Source organism: Syngnathoides biaculeatus, chromosome 8 (genome assembly GCF_019802595.1).
Source record: "Syngnathoides biaculeatus isolate LvHL_M chromosome 8, ASM1980259v1, whole genome shotgun sequence".
Classification (NCBI taxonomy): domain Eukaryota; kingdom Metazoa; phylum Chordata; class Actinopteri; order Syngnathiformes; family Syngnathidae; genus Syngnathoides; species Syngnathoides biaculeatus.
The window spans coordinates 13,159,417-13,186,057 of record NC_084647.1 but is presented as its reverse complement, the minus strand read 5'-3'; the positions used below and the strand labels follow the sequence as shown (position 1 = coordinate 13,186,057).

At 40.0% G+C, this 26,641-nt stretch overlaps 1 protein-coding gene across 11 annotated transcripts in view; it reads right to left on the bottom strand.

Annotated features, from left to right (window-relative positions):
* Nucleotides 1-26,641, bottom strand: part of kirrel3b (kirre like nephrin family adhesion molecule 3b) — a 236,371-nt gene that overhangs the window by 21,164 nt on the left and 188,566 nt on the right. For all 11 annotated transcript variants that reach the window (XM_061826863.1, XM_061826867.1, XM_061826866.1 and 8 more), the window contains 4 exons: nucleotides 13,546-13,651; nucleotides 5,188-5,336; nucleotides 4,963-5,090; nucleotides 3,346-3,472 (listed from right to left, as the gene is read on the bottom strand). In XM_061826863.1, the coding sequence (XP_061682847.1) occupies nucleotides 3,346-3,472; nucleotides 4,963-5,090; nucleotides 5,188-5,336; nucleotides 13,546-13,651 (510 nt within the window). The remainder of the gene's footprint in view (nucleotides 1-3,345; nucleotides 3,473-4,962; nucleotides 5,091-5,187; nucleotides 5,337-13,545; nucleotides 13,652-26,641) is intronic.

Sequence of the window (26,641 nt, the reverse complement as noted above, 5' to 3'; positions counted from 1 at the left end):
ATTTTATAAGCTCTCTTGAGAATAGATGGAGAAGATTAGTATCATTTGTCTAATGAATACACTTCATTTTCACAAATGTATCAATCAACATGAATAAAAATGTTTGTTCCTTGCTAGGAAATGTGTGCCTTTCTAGTTCTAGTTATTTAATGCTGTACTAGGTTTATAGGCTGTTTAGACCTCCTTGTACCACAGTAGCAACACTGTCACAAGGCTACTGTACAGACACACGAGCATAGAGTTGAGACTTTTACAGGTTGGACAATGAGATTCACCTCCACCGCTAAGTAAAAATGACTAGAAATGCCTCGTGGTATGGGAAATGAATGTCAATTATTCAGGAGGGCAAAAAAATAACGTGGGAGGCTTTTGAATGTCAAATACCTATTCAGGCAAGACTGAGATAAACACGGCAGAGCAGAGAAAGGAAAAAAAAAAGACAAGGCATTCAGATCTCGGTCGAGCACACTTTGCAGAGACAACATAAAAATAATCTGCTGCTTGTGGTGTCGTTCCCGAGGACGCTTGGAGTTGTGTTCCATTATAATCCTAATTAAAACAATCCATCTGCTTTCTTCTTCTCATCATGTATTCTGTTTACTTATTGAGGCTGTAGAAAGGAAGGCCGCTCGTAGATTTCAATGAAGTGAAAACAATGGAATTAGTCATGACTTTGCCTGACGCCTCTTCTGCCTTCAGTTCCAACCACATTCATAGCGGTTCATAGAAAGTCACGGTTTTGATGTGGTGCTAAGGGGGTAATTCTGGTATCCAATTCCTTCTGATATGCAAAGTTAATGTCTGGCTTTTGAAAAGGAAAACCCTCACACACCCTGTGTTCTTCTTGACGTATTTTCATCCCCAAATCAGCATTATACTTGCTTACAGGCAAACACTTTTGTTGGCTTCCAAAATGTACAATGGTACATTGTTAGCATTAAGGACAAATCATGTTGCAAGGAAAAAGTAAATAAATAAAATGAAACAACCAGTGGCGTGAGCCCCGCCCACAGGCTTATTATCATCTCAGACTGCTTTTGCATGGACACCTGACAAATAAGAGACACCTAAGAGTTAGTGGCATAGCGCGGTGGTCTCAGAATATCAAGCAGCACTAATGAAGTCGTTTGTTTGAGGGTTGCCAGGTCCCCCGCCAAGGCTAATCAGTGCCTCAGTTAAAAAAAAAATGAGCTTGTGACTCATGCAGATTGTAACGAATGAAAGAGGCCAGCAAGTTTTGGAAATCGTCGCTAATGTATGATTTGACCACAGTGCACCCACAACTTAAAGGTGAAATCCACTGGTTTGCATGAACAATGTATCCAATAGGTCATGTAATAAGTACTCTATTTTGACAATGTGATGTTAAATCCTCTCTCATTTAATAGTGTTTTGAGAAGATTTTTATCAACAATTCCGAATTTTCAGGGGCGCTGCCTTTTTCACACGTCACACGACCTCCGTGGGCGGATGTGACGTGTAACGTGCCGCAACAAAGGCTTGATTACATGGGACACCATTTATGCTCAGGGCTGATTTCTCGGATTTATCCTCATCTGATAGCAGTATCGGTTGATCGGGAAGCTGGAGGAAGTATTCCTCCGTCTTCCCGATCAACCAATACGGCTATTTCTTCATCAGATGAGGTTAAATCAGATAAATCAGCGCTGGGCATAAATGGTTTCCCTTGTAATCGAGCCTTTGTTGCGGCACGTCACATCCACGCACGTAGGTCATGTGACTCGTGAAAATGGCAGCCCCCCTGAAAATTTAAATTGTCGATAAAAATCTTCTCAAAAAACACTATTAAATGAGAGAAAATTTAACATCACATTGTCAAAATAGAGTACATATTACATGACCTATTGGATACATTGTTCATGCAAACAAGTGGATTTCCCCTTTAAGGTAAACATAGAGGAATAGCCAAATTTAGCAAACCCACCCACCCCCTTCGAAAAAAAAGGTCAAAATGTTGTGGTCTGATCAAATCAAGGTTGAAGTATTTGATGACAATTCCAAAAATGTTCACTACTTTGGATCTATAGTAAAAACCCTGCACACCCCGCCTGATATATTTTCGAGAAAAAAGTGGTGCCCCTCCAAAATCGATAATCCACGGAAAAAAAAACCTGGGAGGTTAAAAAACGGCCTAGGGGGAGATAGTAGGAACTGCGGGTATCCCTGGAAAAGTAATAGCTGTGTGCTACAAATGTTTACAATCTCCTTTCTTCCTCATTCTGTATGTTTGGACTTGTTCTTATGAGGACAAATATACAAATCCCGCAATTTTTTTAAATTAAGCTACCAATTGCCAAAAGAATCTTTCTTAGTCGGATGACACCACGGTTGAACTTTTTGTGCGTGACTCCAAAGGGCATGTTTAGAGGACAAACCACACTGCACAATTACAAAACAACATCCACCAGAGAGAAACATGGTGGTGGCAGGATCACAGAAAATAAACAGAAATAAACAGGGTTAGAACTGAAGACTAAAATTGTTTATAGTTCTTTTTTTTTTTCGGATAGGGCGACAGTCAGGGTGGATAGAATAATGGCGATTTTGTACCGAATTATAAGGCGCACTTTCAATGAATGGCATATTTTAAAACTTTTTTCGTATATAAGGCGCACCACATTATAAGACTCATAGAACAGACCCAAAAGTAGAGGCAGGGGTTATGTTATGCATCCATTAGATGGAGCTGAACAAAAGGCTCAATATTGACCCATATATAAGACGCACCAGATTATCGGCTTTTGAAAAAATTAAAGGCTTTTAGGTGCGCCTTATAGTGCGGAAAATATGGTACTTGGTAAATTAAAGTTGTCAGCAAATTAGCCAAACAGTGGCTTCACTCGGGGAAAAAAAGGCCAATGTGCAGCAAGGGAATTAGGAAAAAACTGCATTTAAAATATGGGGGGGTGTCCTCACAGCGGGCTAAAATGCCACCGTATTTTGACAAGTTTGGAGTGCCTCAGGAAGCCTGCTGAAATTAAATTAAAAGGTGTTTCAACAAAGTATTGTTTTCAGAACATACCCACTCATTTAAAAGTGTTCTATATGACACTCGTAACACATCTGTTTCCTTTTCATTTCACTTGTGCAGGTTAGAGTCAATATTATTTCAGCATGCCAGGTAAGTAGACACTCTATATTCAATAAATGTGATCGTCTTTTCCGCTCAACTTGGTCTGCACCAAAAGGACTCCTGTGACAAATTGCTATTCCTTTTGCAGTTGACCTATGAACCTTGAGATTAACATCTGTAGAGACGTGTATTAAACACATTTGCCCTAGTTCTTGGAAAGACAATGTATCCAAATACAGCGTACAACTTACCATTGACAGTGAGAGAAACTTCCTTCTCCCCTGCACCAACTCTTGGGACGACAGCACGACAAACATATTTCCCGGCATCCTCCTGCCGCACGGATTTCAGCGTTAGAAGGTTCTCATTGCTAAGAACCTGTGGGAAAAACCAAAAAAACTGACATTATACACACACATTATATATATATATACACACACATTATATATATACATATATACATGTGAAATTCAAAACATTTTCAAATACGAAATAGTAATAAAGGAAAATTACAAAGAGGGGGGAAAAAAACATTGCAGCATGTGGATCATTGGATAACCATAAAGGGCACCCTTCTCAATTATTAAAATCCAATTTGGGTTCTGAACTCAGTAGTTGATGTTGGCCTTCCATGTTGAGAGGGAGATGTGGAATGAAAATTATGGCTCACATCTATAAATGAAATGTTCAAAGAGGTCGCCAAAAGAGTTTTGATGAACAGCCTCAATTTGTTGTACAAAACGATGATGATGTCATGGACAATAATATGGAATAAACATTGACATAGTTACAGTCTATTTGCTAAACAGTAAACCCTCTAAAGTCAAATAGCAATGAGGTTGTGTGACTTGAAGTTGATTAGAATGTTGGTGAAATGTCATTTTTGGCCTCAGCTCTGAGAGTATCAAATGACTAACTGCAAATGTGTTTTTTTAAAGATTTTTGCAACACTTATTCAAGAAGGACCTCTCTCAAAGGAGTCATATTGCGGAGAACTGGCTCTTGACTAGCTTGCACATAGAGTAAACATTTTTATCTGATTGCTTCAAAAAATGTCGAGTGGGCTAATTTTGTAATATTCTTGAATTTTCAAATGTACGTATTTGACGTGACACTCAGCGCGATGGAACAGTTGGCGGGAGGTCTCTGTTGTTCTATGTGACAGAAGAGTTTCAGGAAGCAGAACTGGAGGTGGCAGAAATGAAGATGTTGAGGTTCTCTCTTGGGGTGAGCAGGTTGGATAGGATTAGAAATGAGCTGATTAGAGGGACAGCCAAAGATGGATGTTTTGGAGACAAGGTTAGAGAGAGCAGACTCCGATGGTTTGGACATGTTCAGAGGCGAGAGAGTCAGTATATTGGTAGAAGGGTGCTGAGGATGGAGCTGCCAGGCAAAAGAGCGAAAGGAAGAGCAAAGAAAAGGTTGATGGATGTTGTGAGGGAGGACATGAGGACAGTGGCTGTTAAATGCACAGGTTCGCCTTAACCAAGAGCATTGGCTTCTGATAAATGCTACATAATTGATTACTTTGTCAATGTGGAGGGCAGCCTGGTTTTTGCATTTGGTTCAGTATCCTTTGGAGTGGGGAGGTTTTTGTGTTTGGTGCGGTATCTGTTGCATGCAGCTCTGCAGACTGACAAATTTATGAGGAACCATGAGTGAAAATTGTTAAATTGTTTTTATGGACGCTCACTTGTTTCCACACTTTGGGCTCAAGTAGACGTTTAATGATGCGCCCTCCCATTTGACTGCTTGTTTCTACTTCCACTATTTTCTATGTGGGGAATTATGGTACATAAATATTAGGGGAACAGGTGTCCCAGATTTGTGTAATGGATTGTGGTTGACTGGAATAAAAAAACACTAACCACTCCAGAACCCCTCTTCATCCAGACAATTGTAAGAGAGGGATTTCCTGTCCAGGCACAGTTGAACACAGCATCGGATCCAAGGTCCACCTGCAAGGACTGAGGCTCTGCAGCCATGCGAGGCCCGACTGTTCAGACAAACATCACGGACAGTATCATCAGGCAGCCTGAGAAACGCCATTGTTGAGCATTAACAGAACAAGATTTTCTCAAGGAAACACTCACAGTAGACGTCGACATGACGGCTGACGTTGGTGGTGCCAAGTTGGTTGGTTACTGCGCAGGAAACGGGCTCTGTGAAGAAGGAGTGGTCCACAATCACCTCGTAGGTGTCGCTGGAGACTTCCTTTATTATACTTCCTCCCTTTGCCCACCTGATGAGAGGATTTGGAAGGATGGTGGGGAAAATGGAGGAAAAAAAAGCATGGAAAGGCATGAAGTTTTTTTTCCATTTCTATTGTTACTTTTGTATGAAATTCATCCTACAGAATGTAGCTGTACACATATACCAACTTGCTAGATACAAACAACAACAATGGGACCATCGTACTGTATCCGCAGCATTCCGTTTATTCCCGCCAATACTGAGAGTCAGGAGCTTCCCATCAGAGGAAATTCATTTTTTTTCTTCTCCGTGACTAAAGTGGGGCCATGCTTGATTGAAAATGCAATCATTTAAATGCAAAAAGATGACCTCATTCAATCACTAACTAAAGTGGATCTGAATCTTAATTGAACTGCACAGGATTTATTTTATTTTCTGTGGGGGGAGGGGTGTAATCTAGTCAGTTATGTGCAAGTTTGAAAAAAAAAAAAGTCTTGGCAAATGTCTGTTTTCTACAATCTTGCCAATTAATAAACACTGCAGTAACGCTGCGTCTGCATGTAGAAGGGAGCGTATACAGGAAACTCTAGCCTGCTTTGGGAAATACAGGCTTTGCAATTATAAATATGTTGTATCTCTAAAGTCGAATAAATTTGCAAAATTAATTTGACAATGGGAGACACCGAGTGATCAAAACAATGAGAACCATAATGTCAGTGATCATCACAAGAGTGATTCACTCGGCATTCCTAAATGTGTATTATCTTGCTGCCATTTATGTGACAATTATAAAAAAGATGACATGATATAGTTTCACATGAGACAATAATGACAGTGATAAGGATGATGATGGGGATGATGGCTTTATTGGTGATGACAGCAGTGATTTCAACCTCCGTGCATATTATTCTGACTGAGAAATTTGGAAATTCTTGTGGAAACAGAATTTTGGTAGTCACAGTGTGCTTTCAACTATTTGTCTCTTAAAATACATCGTGTATAAATATGGTTTAATTCACAGTGATCACAGCCTCTTCAGTTTTTCTCGATGCTTTTATGATTTTGAGGAGAAATTTGGCTGAAATACGTATATATTTTTCAGGATACAGACTAGACCAAGAATCGACTGCATGGCAAAAAAGGAGGACACACCTTGAATAGATAAATATTATTTTATCAGTGGTCAGTCCTTGATTTTCCCTGAAACTCAACTCTAATTTTAGCAGGACGTTTATGAGAATTCTTTGGTTTGTACTTAGTTGAAACACTTTGGGGAGGACTCTTCTTGTTCCAGCAAGCAACATCCACAAAAGGCAGGATTGAATGAATTAGATATGGAAGAACTTGAAGTTGCAACGTCCATAAATAAAAGTCCACTTTAGACAAGTGGTTAAGACAAAGAAATATGTTTAGTCATTTGAGGCAGGGATGTCCGTTTGTATATATTTATTCAACAGACCAAATTGTCTTCTTTCAAAATACAGGACTCTGGGCATACCTCTGTGTTGTTATTCAATGTTTTAACTATAACAGCGTTATTCAGAGAGAGGAAAAAAAATACAGCAGTCTATCAAAAGTCTGGTAAACAAGACTCTTAGTGTTCCAAATGATTTCCAATAATTATAGTCTGCCGACATTATAATATAGAGAAAAGGAGTGGGAAAAAAAGACTAGCAAAGAGCTTCATTTGCAATCAGGAATGGTCCGATATTAATGGGATCAATCAAAATCATTTTAGTTGAACAACTCGTCAGGATCTGAAGCAGTTGAATTATCCGAAGAGGGACATGCTTTGTTGATGCTTTAGTGCACAGATCTATGCAGCAGACATGGGACCTAATTTTCTTTGTTTGCCACTCTCTCCAGTCTCTAGTGGCTTCTTGTTTGTCTGAAAACAAACAAACTAACAAACCTTGTTTCTTCATTAGAAGTTTCATGACTGGGTTGCCTCCCGACCGGGTTTTCTACCAATATGATGCTAATGAACACATTTCCAACACACCTGGCTTTTGCTCTTTCCTGCTTTACTGTTTTAGCATGCTTTTCAGGTCAATTTCTCCAATCATCTGCCTTTTATAATTCCATCCATCCATTTTTTTTGCCGTTTGTCCTCACAAGAGCTACGGAGCATGCTGGCCTATCCCAGCTGTCAACGGGCAGGAAACAAGGTACACTCTGAACTGGTTGCCAGCCAATCACAGGGCACTTAGAGACAAACAGTCACACTCACAATCACACCTTCGGGCAATTTAAAGGGTCAAATTAATGTTGCATGTTTTTGGGATGTGGGAGGAAACCCACACAGACACGGGGAGATCATGCAAACTCCACACAAGCGGGTCTGGAATCGAACCTGGGACCTCAGAATTGTGAGGCCAATGCTTTCCAGATGTGTCACCGTGCTGCCCCTTTTATAAATCTATTAAATATTTTTCATATCTCGTTACACGGTAGCAGGTTTAATTACCCCGATGAACCCCACATCCATCGTTAGTTTGGAAAAACCAAGGCCAAGTAGCTAATGATACAGCCTGTAACCAAATGAGTCGGTGTTGTCTTAATGTTTTGTTGCCTTAGCAAATGAATATGACAAATATTGTGAATCTAGAGACTTGCCGTATTTTCCGCACTTTAAGGTGCGCCTTATATATGGATCAATATCCTTTAGCGCAGCTCCATCTAATGGATCCATAATGTAACCACAGTAGAGACTGTCTTTTCTATTTGCCTTGTAGTGCGGAAAATACGGTAATTACATTATTTACAGCATTTCTAAAGTCATGATGTTTATAGTTTGAATCACGGGCGATCACAACTGGTGTTAGCTATCGGAAAGCCCCATGATAGGTCTCTACTGTTGGCATTATCTTGGACCCTCGTTTCAAGTATCTGTTGACGTGAAGGGTTGCAAAGTGGTGCAGTGCACAGTGGGAATGGATGGCTCTCCCAGTGACGGCAAAGAGGGCATTCATCTAAGAACTCCTCTGTCCTTGTGCTTTATCTGATCTGGGGTAGACAGAGTGTATTAGCGCTGAATAATAGCCCCACACTGCTTGATCAGCTTCCTGCCCTCCTCTAGTGATATTGCTCTCCAGAGGGTGAATTTGCAGGGGGGCTCTTCCGAGTCAAAGCCTTTCAGTCGTGCATTATTGCCCCCCCCAAAAAAAAATCCCCACTCTGCCATCCACTTCCAAACGCCAATAGTGCATGGAATGGTGAAGTGCTTATATAAACTGAAGATAAATCTAAGCAGGAGACTTTGAAAGAGGAGGTCTTAGCAGTGAGGGAGCGAGTGGCTAACCTTGAAGTATCACAAGTCATTAGTCTGTCTGGATATCATTGAATACGCTTGCATCAGTCACAAAAAGCTCGACGCCACAGCACCAGTGAAGGGGAGAGAGGTCGCAACACTTACTGTACTTTAACTAAAAGCAACAACATTTTCAGGTGGCTCTTAAATAAAACAATAAACACAGTGAAGGGTAAGAAAGGGTCAAAGAAAGAAAACATGACGTACTGTAAAACTGATGCTGAACCTTGAACTTGCTACATGCTTGTATGGTGACTCATTTCTTTCCTTTTTTCAAAGCGATTTAATGGACCGACTTGACATAAGATCTTATCACATAGCCATCATAATTCTCTCCCATCTGCACCGCTTCCTCTCTTCAGAGTGACAACCAATTGCCGTTGAATTGTGAATGAAGTATTGATTAAGAATTGATCAGAAACCGGCTGCATAAAAATCAGCTGTACTATCAAATTCCCTGTACTATCAAATTATTTAAACATTATCAGTTTCACCGAATGACAATCGCTTGTCACACAGGGTTTCTATATTTATTTTTTCCTTCAGTACACATAGATCAAGTCCAGGGACATGCACAAATGGACCCCGATGCTTAAGTGAGGGGGCCGTGCAACAGTAGAAAACATCAAGCAATCTGGGGTTGAGTGGCTTGCTCAAGGCCACCACAACAGTGCTCAGAAAGCAGGTTATGAAAAAAATAAAAGTAAGAAAAAAAGCCTGTAATCGATATACTCCATAGTATTTTTAGTCTGCAGCAGAAGCGGAACATTCTGACCTGAACAAAGTTTTTACAGACTAGTGGTACTGCCTCAATGATGTTTCATCTCTCAACTTAGTGTTGTGTCATGTATACGAACAAAACCAACAGTTTGCTCATTTGGATGACTTTTAATCCTTGGGATCAATTTGAGCTAACTCAATGTTTATCATTGCAAGAATAATTATCGGTATTTGATGAAATGAGGAGAGGAGTGAATCTCCAAATCCTTCCTTATTTTGTTCTTTGTATACTGTTAATCTGCACACTCTCGCTTGAAAACGTTCTCTGGGAAAGGGTTTACTGTCATTGAGTGTGTCCCTTGCCATATGCTTCAATGGCAACTAAACATGGCAGGACCAAAGAGAACCTGACAAATTTGCGGCAATATGGGGTGTGTGGGACAAGTGGATGAAGCAATTACCCCCACTGAACAATGCAGCCCCCCACGTGATACTCAATGAGTGCTTAGTATTGTTTCGAGGACACTGCCCATCCTGACATTATATGCTCAGAAAATTTGCCAAATATGCCGTCAAAATTTGGGTCGCATGTGATGCGCAGTCAAGCTTTGCCAGCTTTTACGTGGGAAAATCTCCTGGTGACACACTGGGAAAAAAATTGAGCTACACACACACTCGCACACAGAACCACACACACACACACACACTGTAATATCCTTCAACATTTTTGGTTTCTGTTTTTTGCTGGGCAAAGCATTCCATAATTACAAGGTGACAAAAAACAAAAGAAATCCCACTGTTTTTTTTTTTTGTTCCCATCTGAACAAATTGGGTGGGGTAATTGTTTTTACAATGAATGTAGTCACTTTAAGCCTCGCAGCCATAAAGATAACTATTTGCGAAAAACAATAACGCTTTTCAGTCTGAACATTAAATAACTTGTAGAGTATTCAATTAAATACAGGTTGAACATGATTTGCAAATAATTGCATTCAGTTTTTATTTCTTAAACACAACGTCCCAACTTCATTGGAATTGCAATAGTACTAATCATCCTAGCTTTATATATATATATTTATTTTTATTATTATTTTATATATATATATTTATTTTTATTATTATTTTATATATATATATATATATACTGAATATATATATATAATATATATATATATATATATATATATATATATATATATATATATATATACATTCAGTGATAAAGCCAGTTTACTCTCCACAAGAAAGAAGGAACTGCCCTGTTACTCAGCACGACAAAACCCCATCCAGCAGAAGGAAAAACAAATAATAAAAAAAAAAAACAGACTGTACTACAATGACACAGGGACAACCCGTATTAGGACAGAGGTCCATATAGATATGGATGCTTAACTGCTAGTTGGCCATTGCCATCGCCTTCCACATCAGTGGTTTGACTACGGAGCAAGTTGGACTACGGCCTGGTTATTAGGAATTCTGCTGACTCTTCAACGAATTAGCTCAGTTTACTTAATTTCCAATGGCTCATTTGTTTGAGACGAAGCCAGTCAGCCTTATTTGTCTTTTATGATCGTTTGACTCTTTTACTCGAAATTCCGCAACACAAAATTTTCAAGGCTACATTAATGGAAATACCCGTGAAGTTGTCGTCGTGGACGGTACAGACAGACACCCCAAGAGCATCATATTTCCAGCCATGGATTGTTGCTGGTCCAAAGGCATATAAAAAAAGAAGTACTGTACATCTTAGCTCTTGATATCCAAGGGAAAATTGTGCTTCAAGCATTGATCCAGTCACATAGCAATAGAGGTGAAATCTCTTTGCAGTTGCAATAGACACCCCGTCTCTGATGGGGCACCCACACAATCAAACACCAACCTTGTTTTCAACAATATCAATGCGCCCCCACCTTGACAAGCCTCCCTCCCCAACCCTCCACTACCAAACTCTTTTTCAAAAGGCCAAAATCCATCAAAAAAAGGCTACTCACATCTCTGTCATGCCACCTGTGTGTGTGTGTGTGTTGTGCATCCATTTCATTTCCCAGTACCATTAGACGATTCATGGCCGGCCAAATCCTTTCGCCATCGATTTTATTCCATTTATTTTTCACAATTTTTTTTTCCAAAGTAAACTCCCACACAGGCAAGCACATTTCTTGATGAATCAGTTCACCATCGCACTTTTAGAGCGGCGCGCAAGAACGTATGACCGCAATTAATGTCCATTTTGTTGTAACTCATGACAATCATATCCAGAAATTTGGAAATAGAGGGATGGGCAACACCTGAAACCAAAACAAGGATTGCTATAAAAATGTAATCACATACTGTAGTGGATTTATCGCATTTTCAAGTACACACTGTGTATCCATCTCCTGTTTTAGCAAAGTACACAACACAAGCGCAACCCCAAGGGGGGAACCTGTCATCATGCAATACACCTGGACACAAACTAATCTTTCAACAACAACAAAATAGCTGTAATCTCGAGATCTTGACCACAAAGCAAAAAGCCGCACAACAAATCACAAGACTGTTCGACTGCAACCCACTCAGACGTAAGATTTCCCATCACGACTTTGTGAGGCCTGTACTTTTATTTTTATAATTCAGCAGGTACCTCATGCCATCCAATATAAGAGCTGCATTACAAAAAAAAAAAAAAAACTTGCCCAGAGGTGGGGAAACTTTTTGGCTCAAGGGCCGCATTGACTTTTAAAAATTGATAGGCGGACTAAGCCAGGGCCAGATACGTAGATACCAAAAAAAAAAAAAAAAAAGAAAAAAAACACTGCAGTGTTAATACTTATATTTATTTAAATGGGAACAGTGTTGGTTTGTTGATCACTTTTTTTTTTTTTTTTTTTTTTTTTTTTGCTAGTGCATCAAAGTCTAGTGTAAGTTTTGTTGTGCCAATTCTAAGAACACATCTGAAGTGTTCATCACTCAACTGGAATCTGCAGGATGTTTTGCGGGTGTTCATCACACTAAAAGTCTGTTCACACAAACACCAACAGCATCCTCTGGATTTTGGGAAAATTGTGTGCACTTAATGAAGCAGAAAACTCATCTTGTTTGGTAGTTGAACTTCTCTTTTAAGACAGTAGTATCACATTAGAGATCAATCGGTTCCATCTGCAGCTCCCGTGGCACTGTTTCAGGGGCTTGTGTGACTGAATCTTCGATGGCAGTTTGTCAGATAAAGGTGTTTTGCTGAGCCTTTAAGCTTGATTTTAACCGTTGGGCCTCAGCCATCAGTTCCCGTGTTGAATGGCTGTCAGCATGATCAGCATGCTTGGTGGAAAAATGGTGTCTGATATGATATTCCTCTAAAACCGCAATAATTTCTTATTAAATATGACGTACAGGTTTTGTCCCGACTTCCATCAAAAAGTATTTAGTAGTCCATTCTAAACTAAACACTGGCTCTCACTGTCGACCTATCTTTTCTGAGATCCACTTGTGGTTGAAGAAGGAATTAGAACAGTAGCAGAGTAGAAACAGAACAGCCAAAGTTAAGACAGTGTATCACTGCAACCAACTGCGCTACCTGGTGGAACCACTGGGCATTACAGAAATACCTGTCGGAAACAGTCTGCATTACCGTATTTTCCGCGCTACAAGGCACACCTTAAACCCTTTCATTTTCTCAAAAGCTGAAGGTGCACCTTATAATCCAGTGCACCTTACATATGGATCAATATTGAGCCTTTAGTGCAGCTTCATCTAATGGATGCATAACATAACGCCAGCCTCTACTGTACCGTCTATTCTATGTGCCTTATAATGTGGTGCGCCTTACATATGAAAAACGTTTTAGAATATGCCATTCATTGAAGGTGTGCCTTATAGTGTGGAAAATACGGTACGTCAAGATCAAATGAATACAGTAATGATTTTAATATGATTTGAGCAATTCTGCACCAATATTTGTTGACCCAGATTGAAATGATCAACAGCCCAGATGTGGCCCGCAACCCATAGTTTCCCAACCCCTGGTGCAGCCTAAACAAAGATCCTTGATTTTGATTATTGCATTTGTGAAGGCAAATATTGAGATACATTGCAACTCTTCTGTTGAACTTTATTGGGTTTTTCAGTGCTTGTAAGTGATTGTCTGCGAAGCACATGGGAATGACTCCACAGGAAACGTCCATGCTCACATTTTGCTTTCGCTACCAAAACAGTGTATATTAAATATCTATGCGTCGGGGAAATGACTTACCTGTACAGTGTGACAGGAGGGTTGGCCTTTGCAGAGCAGTGGAATCCCACAAGATTTCCCTCAAGAACCGGTTGAGGCTCCACTGAGAGATTGACAAGAGGCAGATCTAAAAAGAGAGCACAGACACAAACAAGACACAAGAGTCAGTAATATAATATATTATACACATCCCATAGTGAACCCAAAGAGACGCTACATTGTCTCGGTTATCTTTGGCTGCTGGCGTCTACAAATAAATACATAAAAGATGAAATTCATAAAAACATGAAGGTGTGTGGGGGCCACACTAGAAAAAAGGGGGAAACAATCAGAATAAAATCTGATTCCATGAACCACTGCATTTTACAGCCACATTTTATCATCACGAGAATAAAGTAAATATATCATAACAATGAAGTTGTAATAGTAAAAGAAAAAAAACGACTTGCAAGTACTGAAATCAGAACAATACACAAATGAAGCCATATTACTAGATAATTGTAAGATTATTTATGTATTTCTATTTAGTGTGGTCCTAATATGCTTCAATTGAAAAATACTGTAACAATTACAAGTTTATTCCAAGTCATAATGGCACAGAATAATTTAAAAAAAAATGTTCTGCTATGTGCAAAAATTATTTTTTGTTGGATGCTATTGTAGCTACTTTAGCACATTTGCTTTAACACCCCTAAATTAAGCCTGGATATGAATTGGATCCCACATTTTAATATTTATATTTAATATTTCACCCAGGTTATCTTGTGGAAACAGACCGAAGTCATGCATTTGTGAAGAACTGCTATCTTTTTATAGCCTATCATAATTAAAATATTACAAGAACAAAATCAAAGGGGAACTTGACTTCATAAGGAGTTTGAGTAAACGACAATTTGCTAGAAAAAAATAAATAAGAAGCACTGAGGAGACCACGGTGCGATCCACTACAAATATAACAATGGGAAACATCAGAGAAACATAACAAGCATTCAGATTATGCAAATGTAATAAACAACTTAATTTATCCTAATTGAGAAAGGTGGGTTTCGTTTGAAGGTGCACGCTCATTTCCATTTCAATGCCGTCTCCTGTGAGGAAAAAAAGAAACACTGCTATTTACTCTGTGGACCCACGCGCACTTCATTTTTCAAGTGAGCACCGTTTTGTGGGGTTTTCAAACCAGACATTTTTTTGTTTTTGTTTTGGGTGATATGTTTTGTCCACGTGAATGTCATTTGATCTCAGTGTTGATGTTTATACTTTGGTGTTTTGGAAATGTGTTTGGCCAAAACCTGGTTTTGCAAATGCAAATAGAAACATTGTCCATCATTAGGGCATGTTTTGGATCCTCCTTTTTATTCATATGGCCTATATTTTGCTGGCTTATAGCGTTCGTGCACCTACATCATAAAACCACGTGACTTTTGTTTACCTCGCCATATTCCCGGTCAAGCTAAGTATTGCTTAATGCTAAGTTGGTTGGAGACGACACAAAAATATGAGAGTCTTGTCCAATACCATCAAACGTTTAGAAGCTGAAAATAAACGACGGTACGTGGAAAAATTAGATCAACTCGGCATAGAGGACCCTTATTTAATGCCGAAATCAATGTTTTCGTCAATAAGAAATTGGACTATTAATTCGCTTCTGGCTTGTCTTGGACAACTGGATCTACACGTGGATCTGGTGAGTTAAATCATCGAGATTTACATGGAAGAGTTTGAAAGCATATAAAAGTCTGGACGCATATGAATAATTTGTTGCTGGATCTGTTCTCATCAGGAATAAATCCCACATAGTTACGATTTTGACGCCTTGTGAACGCAGAAGTGTGTTCGGCGACACATTAACCTTTGCCAAAATCCATCGATCTTTTAAGTTAGTATTCAATACAAATAGTAATATTTAAATAAATGACCCCTGGTTTAACACAAACTCGCATTCATTAAGTATGATTGAAAATAAAAAAAAGGACGGAGTCGTCTCCACGGAACGTACACGGAAGCGATCGTGGCCACGCTTAACCTTCGAAAACCTCTGTGACAGACTTTTTTCTTTTTTTAAACACGCATTGTTCTCAAATGAGCCAATTTGGCATTATAAATACTTTTTGGTAATTTTAGATTGAGAAGAATAATTCCTGCCTGAAATGAAGCGATCGCTAAACATGTGTGAGTGTATTTTGGTTGGGCACCATCTATCATGATTAATTGCCGAAATCAATCGATATTTCCTGGTCTTTTCAGCTGGTATTCTGTAGAATGATCTCTTTGAATATCTGTCTTGTCTGTTGTGACAACCAACACCACAACTAGTCTCGGGTATTGTAAATATTCTCCTCTGGTTTAATATCTCCCACAATGTCGAGCAGCTTTGTTTGACCCGCAACATGGCGGTGTGAAAATGGTGACGTCACGTGCACGAGCTCTATATACTTCCTCTGGTGCTGTGCTTGTGTGCAAGGTGGAATTTAAACAATATCTCTGTGCATTGCGATTGATTCCATTGTTGTTGCCTAAATTAAGAGAATGAAATAAATGGCAAAATATGTGCAGACACATTGACAACATCATTACCTTTTGCCATCTGTAATTCTAGTTATGTTCTGTTACAGCATCAAGGACAGTAGATTAGTGGTTTGGGTAAGGGAAGGTTTTTGGTGTTGATGCTTGTGCTGCCATCTGTTTCATATGTGTGCTGTTTTTGCTCTCTATGTTCAACACTTCTAATGTAATAACAAGGGACTGTCCTTGGACAGGGATGAAGAGCAGTCACACAACGGGCAAACATTGCTGTTATGCAGCCAAACAGAACCGTGTGTACGGCTGCAAATGGGGGGTGGTTTTAATGTGGAGAGAAATTGATTTTTGCCCCGCGGCAGTGCAGATGTTTGCCGCTTGCTCAGCTGTCACAAAGCTCAAGAGGAAGAAGTGGTCCAGCTCAATATGCTGTAGTGAGAATTTTTAAGGAAATAACCCCCCCACCCGCCCCAACTAACAAAACAACATCAACAACAAAGGATGCGTTAGATTCAGAGACAGTTAGATTTTATGGCAAGAATGCACGTTTGTGTAGAAGTGAGGCACAAAGGAATGGAAGTCCTGCCCCAACACTTCGAACAAACAAACGGGCAACAGAACTGTGAGTCAAACGCTCTATGGCTGCCCCACCGTACCGAATTTCACATATGCTCTTTGTGCCATTGGATCCCTCGGATTCACTCGAAACACAATGGCTTCCATTTCTAAAAGACTCGAAATTCCCATCAAGTCTTCTGAATTCCCAAGCATTTATTACACCTTTACTGTGCTAAGTTAGAAATGAGTCTGCCGTAAAGCACAACAAACAAATCTCTGTTGGTAATGATATGCTAAGTGCATTGCTTTAATTTCTCTGTATCGTCTTTTTCGATGAGTATGTGTGCCCGTCACAGGGCTTGTGGGTGTGTGTCAAAAGCAATCTACACTTGGAGCTGCAATGTTAGTCGGCCCATTGGGTGTTTTTAGCCATGCAAGTGGTTAATTGCGTGGACAAAAATGTGGGCAGAGGGAACCTCAAAGGCAAAAATGACAGATGCGGCACTGGAGAAGCCTGTAATAAAAATCCAGCCAGAAGCTGAAGAGCAGCAAGGCAGACATTAAAGAGTTGGGGGAGATGTGGAAGGGAGAGGGGGTTTGCTGCCTTTGCTAATAGACACGCTAATGTCAAAGCCAGTTCACAACAAAATCTACAAAGCATTCGACACTGCACTTTTCATTCATGTCAATCCCGAGGCTTTTTTTTTTTTTTTTTTTTTTTTTTTACTCTTTTGGTCCAGCTGCCAAGAGACTTCCACGGACACACATGCACATTACAACCAACCCACCCACTAATTAATCTCCTCTTCCAATGACTGGAGCTGACCTATAAAAAGACCTATCAGGAAGGGGTGGTCCCATCAGGACTTTGCGTTTGAAGGAAAGTCGCTGAATTTATCTGAAAAGAACTCAATACATTTTCAGTCATGAGAGCAGTCAAAAAGTCTTAAAAGATAAATCACATTGAAACCTTTTTCCCACTTTAAGCAGGGATTTTGTTGGACATGCCTCCTGCATGTGCAACCCATAAAAATTTGCAGTGACACATAAAGTACGAGCAATCTGCGTCTTTGGACACATGGCTTAATATTCTGGCGTGGTGATGGAAATATGGTGTATTATTTTAATTTTTTTTTTTTTTAAAGGGGGGTTTGGGGGGGACACACGTGACTCTAGAGTGCTACTAATTTGGTCCCATATGTGTCCCAATTTATGAAAGGCAAATTTGTGAGGTATACAGTAACTTCTTAATGTAAAATATTATAATTATTCTAAGACAATATTTCCTAAAATACTTGCTTGTAACAAATATTATTTTAATTTTAAGAGTTGTCACTATCTTAATGGTTCTACATCTATGAACTTGTTTTAAAGACTTCCAGCCAAGCAAATTTTACTTACCACATGAACAGATGTATTGTTTTTTTTTCCTCAAAATAAAAATAAAATAAAAACAAAACAAAATAAAAACAAGACGGTACGATGGCGCAGCTGGTAAAGCCTTGGCCTCACAGTTGTGTGGAGTTTGCATGTTTTCCCCATGCCTGCGTGGGTTTTCTCCAGGCACTCCAGTTTCCTCCCACATCCCAAAAACATGCAACATTAAATTGCCCCTAGGTGTGATTGAGACTGTTTGTCTCGATGTGTCCTGTGATTGGCTGGAAACCACTTCAGGGTGTACCCCGCCTCCTGCCCATTAACAGCTAGGACAGCCTCCAGCACTCCCCGTGACCCCATGAGGATAAGTGGCAAAAGAAAATGGATGGATGGATAAAAACAGGAAATTTTACTTATTTCTAGACAGGCTTTTTTTGCATTGTTTACGAGCGTAGTGTCACAGTAATGTGTATGTAGAAAAATGAGAGGGAAAACGATGACTGCATAGTATTACATTGATTACATACATTATGAGAGGTGCGCTCCCAGATGACTTCATTGGGATATCCACCAACTTCACTCTCTTGTCCTTAACTAGTGCACCATTGATTGTTTTTTCTTAAAGCCCAAGTCCTAGTCTCTGTGGCTCACCGCAGACAGATGCTCTCGAGGAAGGACCAGAATCTGATGTGAAAGTGGTAGAGATGATTGTGCACCATCCAGCTTGTGCCATCCAGCCTAAACAATATGATCCAACTTCCATATGAATGACTGGGCCTGCTACTTCGGGAAACAACCACGTGGTCAAAAATATTGATCGGAAGGCTTTCCTCTATGGAGCAAGTCATCAATTTGATTTCCTTCAATAGACTAAAAAAAGAAGCAATAACTCTTTAAGAAATGGACTCTCTATCAGCTTGATTAGGAGTAACCGAACTATCTAACCTGATCCATCTATCCATCCATCCATCCATGCATTTTTCTTCACCAATTGTTCTGCATTGTGAAGCACGAGCCCATCCTACCTGACTTTGGGCTGAGACTGTACTGGTACAAGCTGGACTGGTTTCCAGCCAACCATGAAAAAAAAAATCAAACTTTCACACTCAAATTCACAGCTATGGTCAATTCGGAATCTTTAATTACCCTTCTTCTTCTTCTTCTTTTCCTTTCGGCTTGTCCCGTTAGGGGTCGCCACAGCGTGTCATCTTTTTCCATCTAAGCCTATCCTCGTGCATCTTCCTCTCTAACCACCCACTGACGTCATGTCTTCCCTCACGTGGGAGGGAAAACGCATTCAAGCACTGGGACAACTTGCAAACTCCATACAGCAACATATCAAAATACAAACCAAAAATATGGAACTGACATTCCAGCCACTATTACACTTTGCTACACCCTGTAATTCAATATATTACCTTATTTTATTTATCTTCAACCACATTATATTGTGTGGCATTTTAGTTACCATTTTGCCATCCATCCATCCACCCATTTTATTAGCTGCTTATCCTCACAAGGGTCCCGGGGAGTGCTGGAGCCTATCCCAGCTGTCAACGGGCAGGAGGAGGGGTACTCCCTGAACTGGTTGCCAGCCAATCGCAGGGATCATAGAGACAAACAGCCGCACTCACAATCACATCTAGGGGCAATTTAGAGTGTCCAATTAATGTTGCATGTTTTTGGCATGTGGGAGGAAACCGGAGTGCCCGGAGAAAACCCACGCAGGCACGGGGAGAACATGCAAACTCCACACAGGCGGGGCCGGGATTGAACCCGGGACCCCAGAACTGTGAGCCTAACGCTTTACCAGCTGAACCACCGTGCTGTGTTAATAGATATAAATTGAAATAATAATAATATATATATATATATATATTATATATATATATATATATTATATATATATATTCAAAGAATAATAATGGATCACCCCCAAATAGAGATCTTAATCCTAATAGTCTATACTATATTTGAACTGCCGCAATCGTTTATTCAACTTGCAGACATGAATCCAATACTTTTCATCTTTGCACTCTGTCCATCTCACTATCAAATTCCCTTGCAGACCAATTTCCCATTATCTGCATGATTAAGCAAGGACACAAGCAGTTGCTGAGTTTGCTAGCAAAACCTCCTCAATTGCACATCTGCACGGCCTTTATTAATTAGTCCCAACAAATGGCATTACACACGCGAGTCGGCTTATTTTGCAATGCAAACACGGCGAAGCCTGGCAATGCCTTCATCTGCCAGCATATTCTGATGTGGGTCAACACTCTGTGGATGCAGCTGGACTAAAAAACGGAGAAATATTTATGAGGTTGTGTGATTAGTGGGCAGGACAAGGCGTAGTTGTTACCGGATTTCCTTACAGTGGTTATAAATTCATGAAACAACAATTTTAGGTGACATCCAAACAACCTAATCATAATGATATTCAGAGGTAGAATTCTTCATACAGCTTTTCTATTGGATCTTGCAAGATTATGCAGCTGGTGCACTTAATGAACTGTCCATTGACTACACAAGGAAGCACAGAGGGGTGAGTTCCGCTGATTAGTCTAAAGGGAATAAGTGAAGTCATGCATTACAGGTAGTTGCTCATCTGCTCTCAATAATTAGTGTCTCCTAATTGACTGCTTTGGAAAAAAAAAATCTCAAGTCAGCAGTCTAAACGGGCTTTAAAATGATACCTCATCACATTAAACCCGTCCTTTTAGCATACTGTGTATTTAGATGGCAATTTGTTTCACCCCAAGACAACTCCAGATTAACTTCTCTAAGTAAGGTGAATATAAATTATGAAAAGTGGAGCCACTATAACGCAAGTAAAATTGGACTAAATATAGTGTTGTGGTGAAAAGGGAGCTAAGTCGAAAGGCGAAACTCTCATTTTACGAGTCGATCTACATTCCTACCCTACCTATGGGCATGAGCTGTGGGGGTGACCGAAAGAACAAGATCCCGAATACAAGCGGCCGAAATGAGTTTCCTTCGCAGGGTGTCCGGGCTCTCCCTTAGAGATAGGGTGAGAAGCTCGGTCATCCAAGAGGGGCTCTGTGTGGAGCCGCTACTCCTCCGCATTGAGAGGAGCCAGATGAGGTGGCTGGGGCATCTGATTCGAAGGCCTCCTGGACGCCTCCCTGGTGAGGTGTTACGGGCACGTCCCACCGGAAAGAGACCCCGAGGACGACCCAGAACACGCTCGAGAGACTATGTCTCTTGGCTGGCTTGGGAACACCTCAGGATCTCTCCGGAAGAGCTGGAAGAAGTGGCTGGGGAAAGGGAAGTCTTGGTATCCCTTTTGAAGCTATTTCCCTGCAACCCGACCCGGAAAAGCGGTAGATAATGGATGGATAGTGTTGTACAGTACAATAGAAATATAGTGATGCATTGTTTGAGATGATGTGAATTGCTGTGGTGTGCAGTTGGGGCCAGTAAGGTATTCATTGCTGACTTAAACACTATCAGACGGAGTTGCCCTACGTTTATGATTTACAAGAAACTTAAATTAATTTATTTCCAAAAGTCCATTAGCGACTTTTTATTTCATGTGTCTCGGGTGCCCAGCTTCCAGTAGCGGGTGTGTTAGATTTATTTTCATTCCATGCCTTTGCATCAGTTAATAAGGAATTCAATACCATGTCATAATAAGAATTATACTGTAGAATCTCTTTGTGAGAAACACAACAAGAGAGAAAGTTAAATAATCGGTTACTTTACAAAGAATACCTAAGATTGGATTTTTTTTTTTTTTTTGAGCAGTTTAAATGGTCTGTAAAAATTGTGGACGCAGATTAGTTTTTTTGCACTGAGAATTTGCATTATTCCGCAGGTGGCAATATTGAAAGAAGAAATACAGTAAGCCAACCAGCTTGTAAATGTGGGTGTTAATAACGGCAGGTTTAAAATTGTGTTTATGGGAAAACAAATCCATATACATACCGTATACGTATAAATTATACAGTTTCCTCAGATTTCCTGGTGACTAATTCCTGCGAAAGTCAACTCACCCATGACCCTAATGACTAGCCTAATAGAAAATGAATGTAAATAAGATACAGTAATTGGGCAGTAAAATCTCTCATTTACAATGATTACAGTTTCATACAAGGTCAGACAACCAGAATGCTTTCCACCTGGCTTTGTATTTGTATTTCTTCATGTGAACCAATATGCAGATGGAACTGTACTGCAGTTTGAACCTTTTTCAGCTAGTACATAATATATATAAAAAGTAATTAAATGTCAGTCTTTGTATAGTGCATTTCCACACCACTGCATAGTAAAACTTTGTTTTCCCAATGCTGGTAAATGTTTTCTTGGGGGTACTCGAGTGTGAATGGTTCTTTGTTATGTGCGCCCCGTGATTTACTGGCAACAGCTTCTCGCCCAATGTCGGCTGTGATTGGTTCCGGTTTGCCAGCAATATGAATGAAGACGAGCAATATCGAAAGTTGAAATAAAACTGAAAGGAGTTATTAATATTACTCATCCAGTCGATGTACTGTATATTGTATTTAAATTGCACTTTTACACTAGTAAGAAATACCCCACCACCACCAAAAATCTATGGTTTTTCTTTTTCATAGAAATACAGACAAATTTTTATGTGATGCATGCGAGTCACATCATTGTCCACTGGCATTGCACACATTTCCTTTCCCCATCTTTCCACTTTGCAGCCCGGAGTCCAAAAATCATGCGGGTAGGTGTCCAAGCCAGACATCAAAAGCCTCCGCAATTGCTGCGTTTCATAAGACAAATCAGTTGGTCATGTTGTGAGGGAACAGCAGAAGCAGCAGAGTGAAAGTTTACCTTTGGTAACATGCTGCATCCTGCCTCTCATTAGGGAGCTACTTAGACTAATAAGAACCATTTACAGTATACGCCATTAATCCCGCCTATATTTATACTCCACCGAGACGCCACTTAGGAAACACTTGAGAGCATGGATGTTGAAAAAATGATGAGGGGGAATATATTTACTTTCAACAAGGCTTCATGATGAGACTCCGTCAAGAAAATATAGGATGCTAATTGCTTGAATTACAACATAAAAACATAAACAGGTATATGTATATTAGATGTAAAAATGAAGCACAGTCTTGGTTATATACAGAATAAGCAACAGCCTTGTGTATTAATGATGCAAGCATGTGTTACTCTTATAGTCAAGTGGTGTGTGTTATCAGGAGCAGGTGAGTGTGGGTGTAGTAATTTACACTGGTCTCTCTCTCTCTCTCTCTCTCTCTCTCTCTCTCTCTCTCTCTCTCTCTCTCTCTCTCTCTCTCTCTCGAGACCAATTCAGTACTTGTGAAAACTCTCTATAGGTAGAATATTTCAGAACAACAAAGCCATGTACATTATTTTCTATAGTCGCCACACTTGTGCAATCACCTCTCATCTTGAACAAACAAGACCAAAACTAAGTGAGTACAGTATTTCTTTTGCAACTGGAAAATTGATGTCATATTGTTCAAGGTGGGTTTTACATACCATCCATCCATTTTCTTCGCCGCTTATCCTCACAAGGGTCACGGGGAGTGCTGGAGCCTATCCCAGCTGTCAACGGGCAGGAGGAGGGGTACTCCCTGAACTGGTTGCCAACCAATCGCAGGGATCATAGAGACAAACAGCCGCACTCACAATCACATCTAGGGGCAATTTAGAGTGTCCAATTAATGTTGCATGTTTTTGGCATGTGGGAGGTAACCAGAGTGCCCGGAGAAAACCCACGCAGGCACGGGGAGAACATACAAACTCCACACAGGCGGGGTCGGGATCGAACCCTGGACCTCAGAATTGTAAGGCAGATGTGCAACAGCTCGGCCACTGTTTAACTATGATTTACATTCATAAGGGCATCTCTTGATTGAACCCGGGTCCTCAGAACTCTGAGGCCAACGCTTTACCGGTCCACAGGTTAGTGGGTACAAATATTCATCACAACTACTACTCTACTGATTTTTTATATATGCTTGTATGACTAAATATGGTTGTACACTAAATTGATGTCAGCAGGGTTCCCTTTCTGCTATTGGCAGGCTTACATTTTCAATCATATAGATTTTTCAATTAGTCTGTAGGTCAGTTTATGTGAATGTCCTGCAGATAAATATTCCAATTGTTTTTTTATATTTCGGGTTTCACCTTCAGGGTTACCATACACCACTATCGCCCTTATTTGAAAAACATGCCACTCAACATTTATGGCACACTTGTCCTTTCGCAAAATCCTGGTAGATCTTTATTGACAGGGTCTCCAGTTTTTCTCGTGAAATTTGAACTTTTACAGCTCTATCTTCCCAATAGTATTATGACCTCACAATGGGGGACTGTATGTCTGTTGGCATTGGTTTGTCGGACAATTTTCTTTGTTTTTGTGCAACATCCTGTTATACTTTTGATCGCCAATAATAATTTTATGGTAGGAATATTTTTCCAAGGATGTACCAATTAAATGTTTGTGAGGATCCAAAAAAAAAAGCCCAAAAATAAATCACATCTCTGTGATGTGCAATGTGTGTGCAATTTAGATCATTTATACTAACATTTAATAACTCTTTTACTAGGTTCAAAAGTCTCGCGGAATATCTTTTTATTCCAAATGTTTTTGTTTCATTCTTTGCGGTCCGTATTTGAAAAGGTCATGGCACAATCTAAATTCGATCCTCTCATGAGGACAGCATAGCAATTAAAATGGTTGAAAACAACAACACCGAAAAACCTTTTGTTGAAAAACAGCCCGTGTTTCAATTTTTTTTGCTGCGGAGCCAGGAAACCTTGTAATTGAACCATGCAGCATGGAAATTAAGCAAATTGATACCCAACACGCTTGTATCAAAGTTCAATTATGGCATGTTTCACTTTCGCATCTTAATTTGGAAGTGGATGTTAGCAGAAAATAAAGCAGCTCTGCTGAGCTGTACTCAACATCTTTACCTGTGGAGTCAGAGCAGCAGGGAGGAGGAGGAGAAAGAGAAGGGGGGAGGAGTGGGTTAAAGAGGGATAGTGGAGAGGCGAAACCTTGTGGGAGATAATTTGAGTCACAACAATTAGTCTTTGCTGTCGCTCACTTTGTTCTCACACTGTGGGATTTTTTCTTTTATTTTTCCAAGGACCTTTAACTGTGCACAATTCAGAATGCTAAAATTAGGTTTTGTGCGCTTACAATCGTCAGGGTTGAATTGTACTTTTCATAGCGAGGCATCACTCATGGCACGAGCACAGGCATCATTAACTGTACTGAAATTTCTGTATTTGAGCGGCAAGACGTTTCCCTGTGGCTGAATAACGGAAATAAAGTAACAGCTTGGGCATTTTGCAGAGAATATAAACACAAAACATGATTAATTTATACGTGTGTGGCTAAACTGGGAAGATCACGCAGTGCCCGCTCTTGCCATGGTTGCCTCTTGTGATGCACATAGTGAGAGGAACGAGAGCGGTGTCATAATGGCTCTCCGAATAGCATTTTCTGCTTTATTAGTCATAGTTACTGATGTTGACAGGGCGGCGAGTGATCCAAAATCCCTTTTGGACTATGTTCCCCCTCACACTGGGAGCAGTTTTCAATCGAAAAAGATTCCCTGACAAGAGGCCCTAAGTGCTTTGCAGGCCGGGCATCCTTTGCCCGTTTTGAACGAAGATTGCACATTCTCATCTACGGATGACAGATGGGGGGTAGAGAGGCGATCAAAGTACAGACAATCCCGCTCATGTCAGATGGATAGCTGTGCTCTTATACATACGCAAATAAAACGATGCAAAGCTAATTCATCTATCTTCCTACAGTTTACTATGGCACAGGAAAGCAGTATTAAGGCTAATTAGCGGAACCATGAATGTCGATAATAGTTGAACTTTATTAACTATACATGAGATTTAGCATAATAATAGATTAGTTGATCTGGAAGAAATTCATCCAGTGGTGGAGAATTGATTCTTGATTAATGGTGTCTTGAAGCAACAGAGGCTAAAATGGATTAAAGCTGCTTGCCTCACTACTTGTTTACTGTCGAAAGAACGACAGCATGACATCAGCTGTGGGACGTCACTATGGCAACACCTCAGGGTGGCATTTTTTTGCTCAGCATGGCATTGGCATGGAAACAGGAGTTGAGAACATTCAGAGAAAGAATTGCACGTTTCCATTTTAATTAGTTATATATATATTTAAAAGAAAAAAAAGCATTCACTTGATAAATTCCCTCCTATTTTTTTTCCTTAGCTGACTAATGACATTTTCTTGAAAATAAATGTTATCTACTACTACAAAACATAATATGGATTTTGATAACTTGTGTTACTGTAACTATAACACTTGAGTCTTACTGGTTTGAATTATAGTCTTATTGTTTCCTTACTCTGTAGACAAATGTATTTGACGCCCCTCTAAGGCCTTGGATTAAATTCTGACTTTTACAACCCAAAGTTCATTCAATTTAAAGGTTTCCACCTTATACTGTAAATGTGTCTTGAAGTTTTATGGTTTTTAAATGAACCGGGACAGTGTCTGCTCAGTTAGCACATCTGCCTCACAGTTCTTAGGACTTGGGTTCAAATCCGGCCTCCCTTGTGTGGAGTTGGCATGTTCTCCCTGAGCCCGTGTGGGTTCTCTGTGAGTCCTCAGATTTCCTCCCACATTACAAAAACA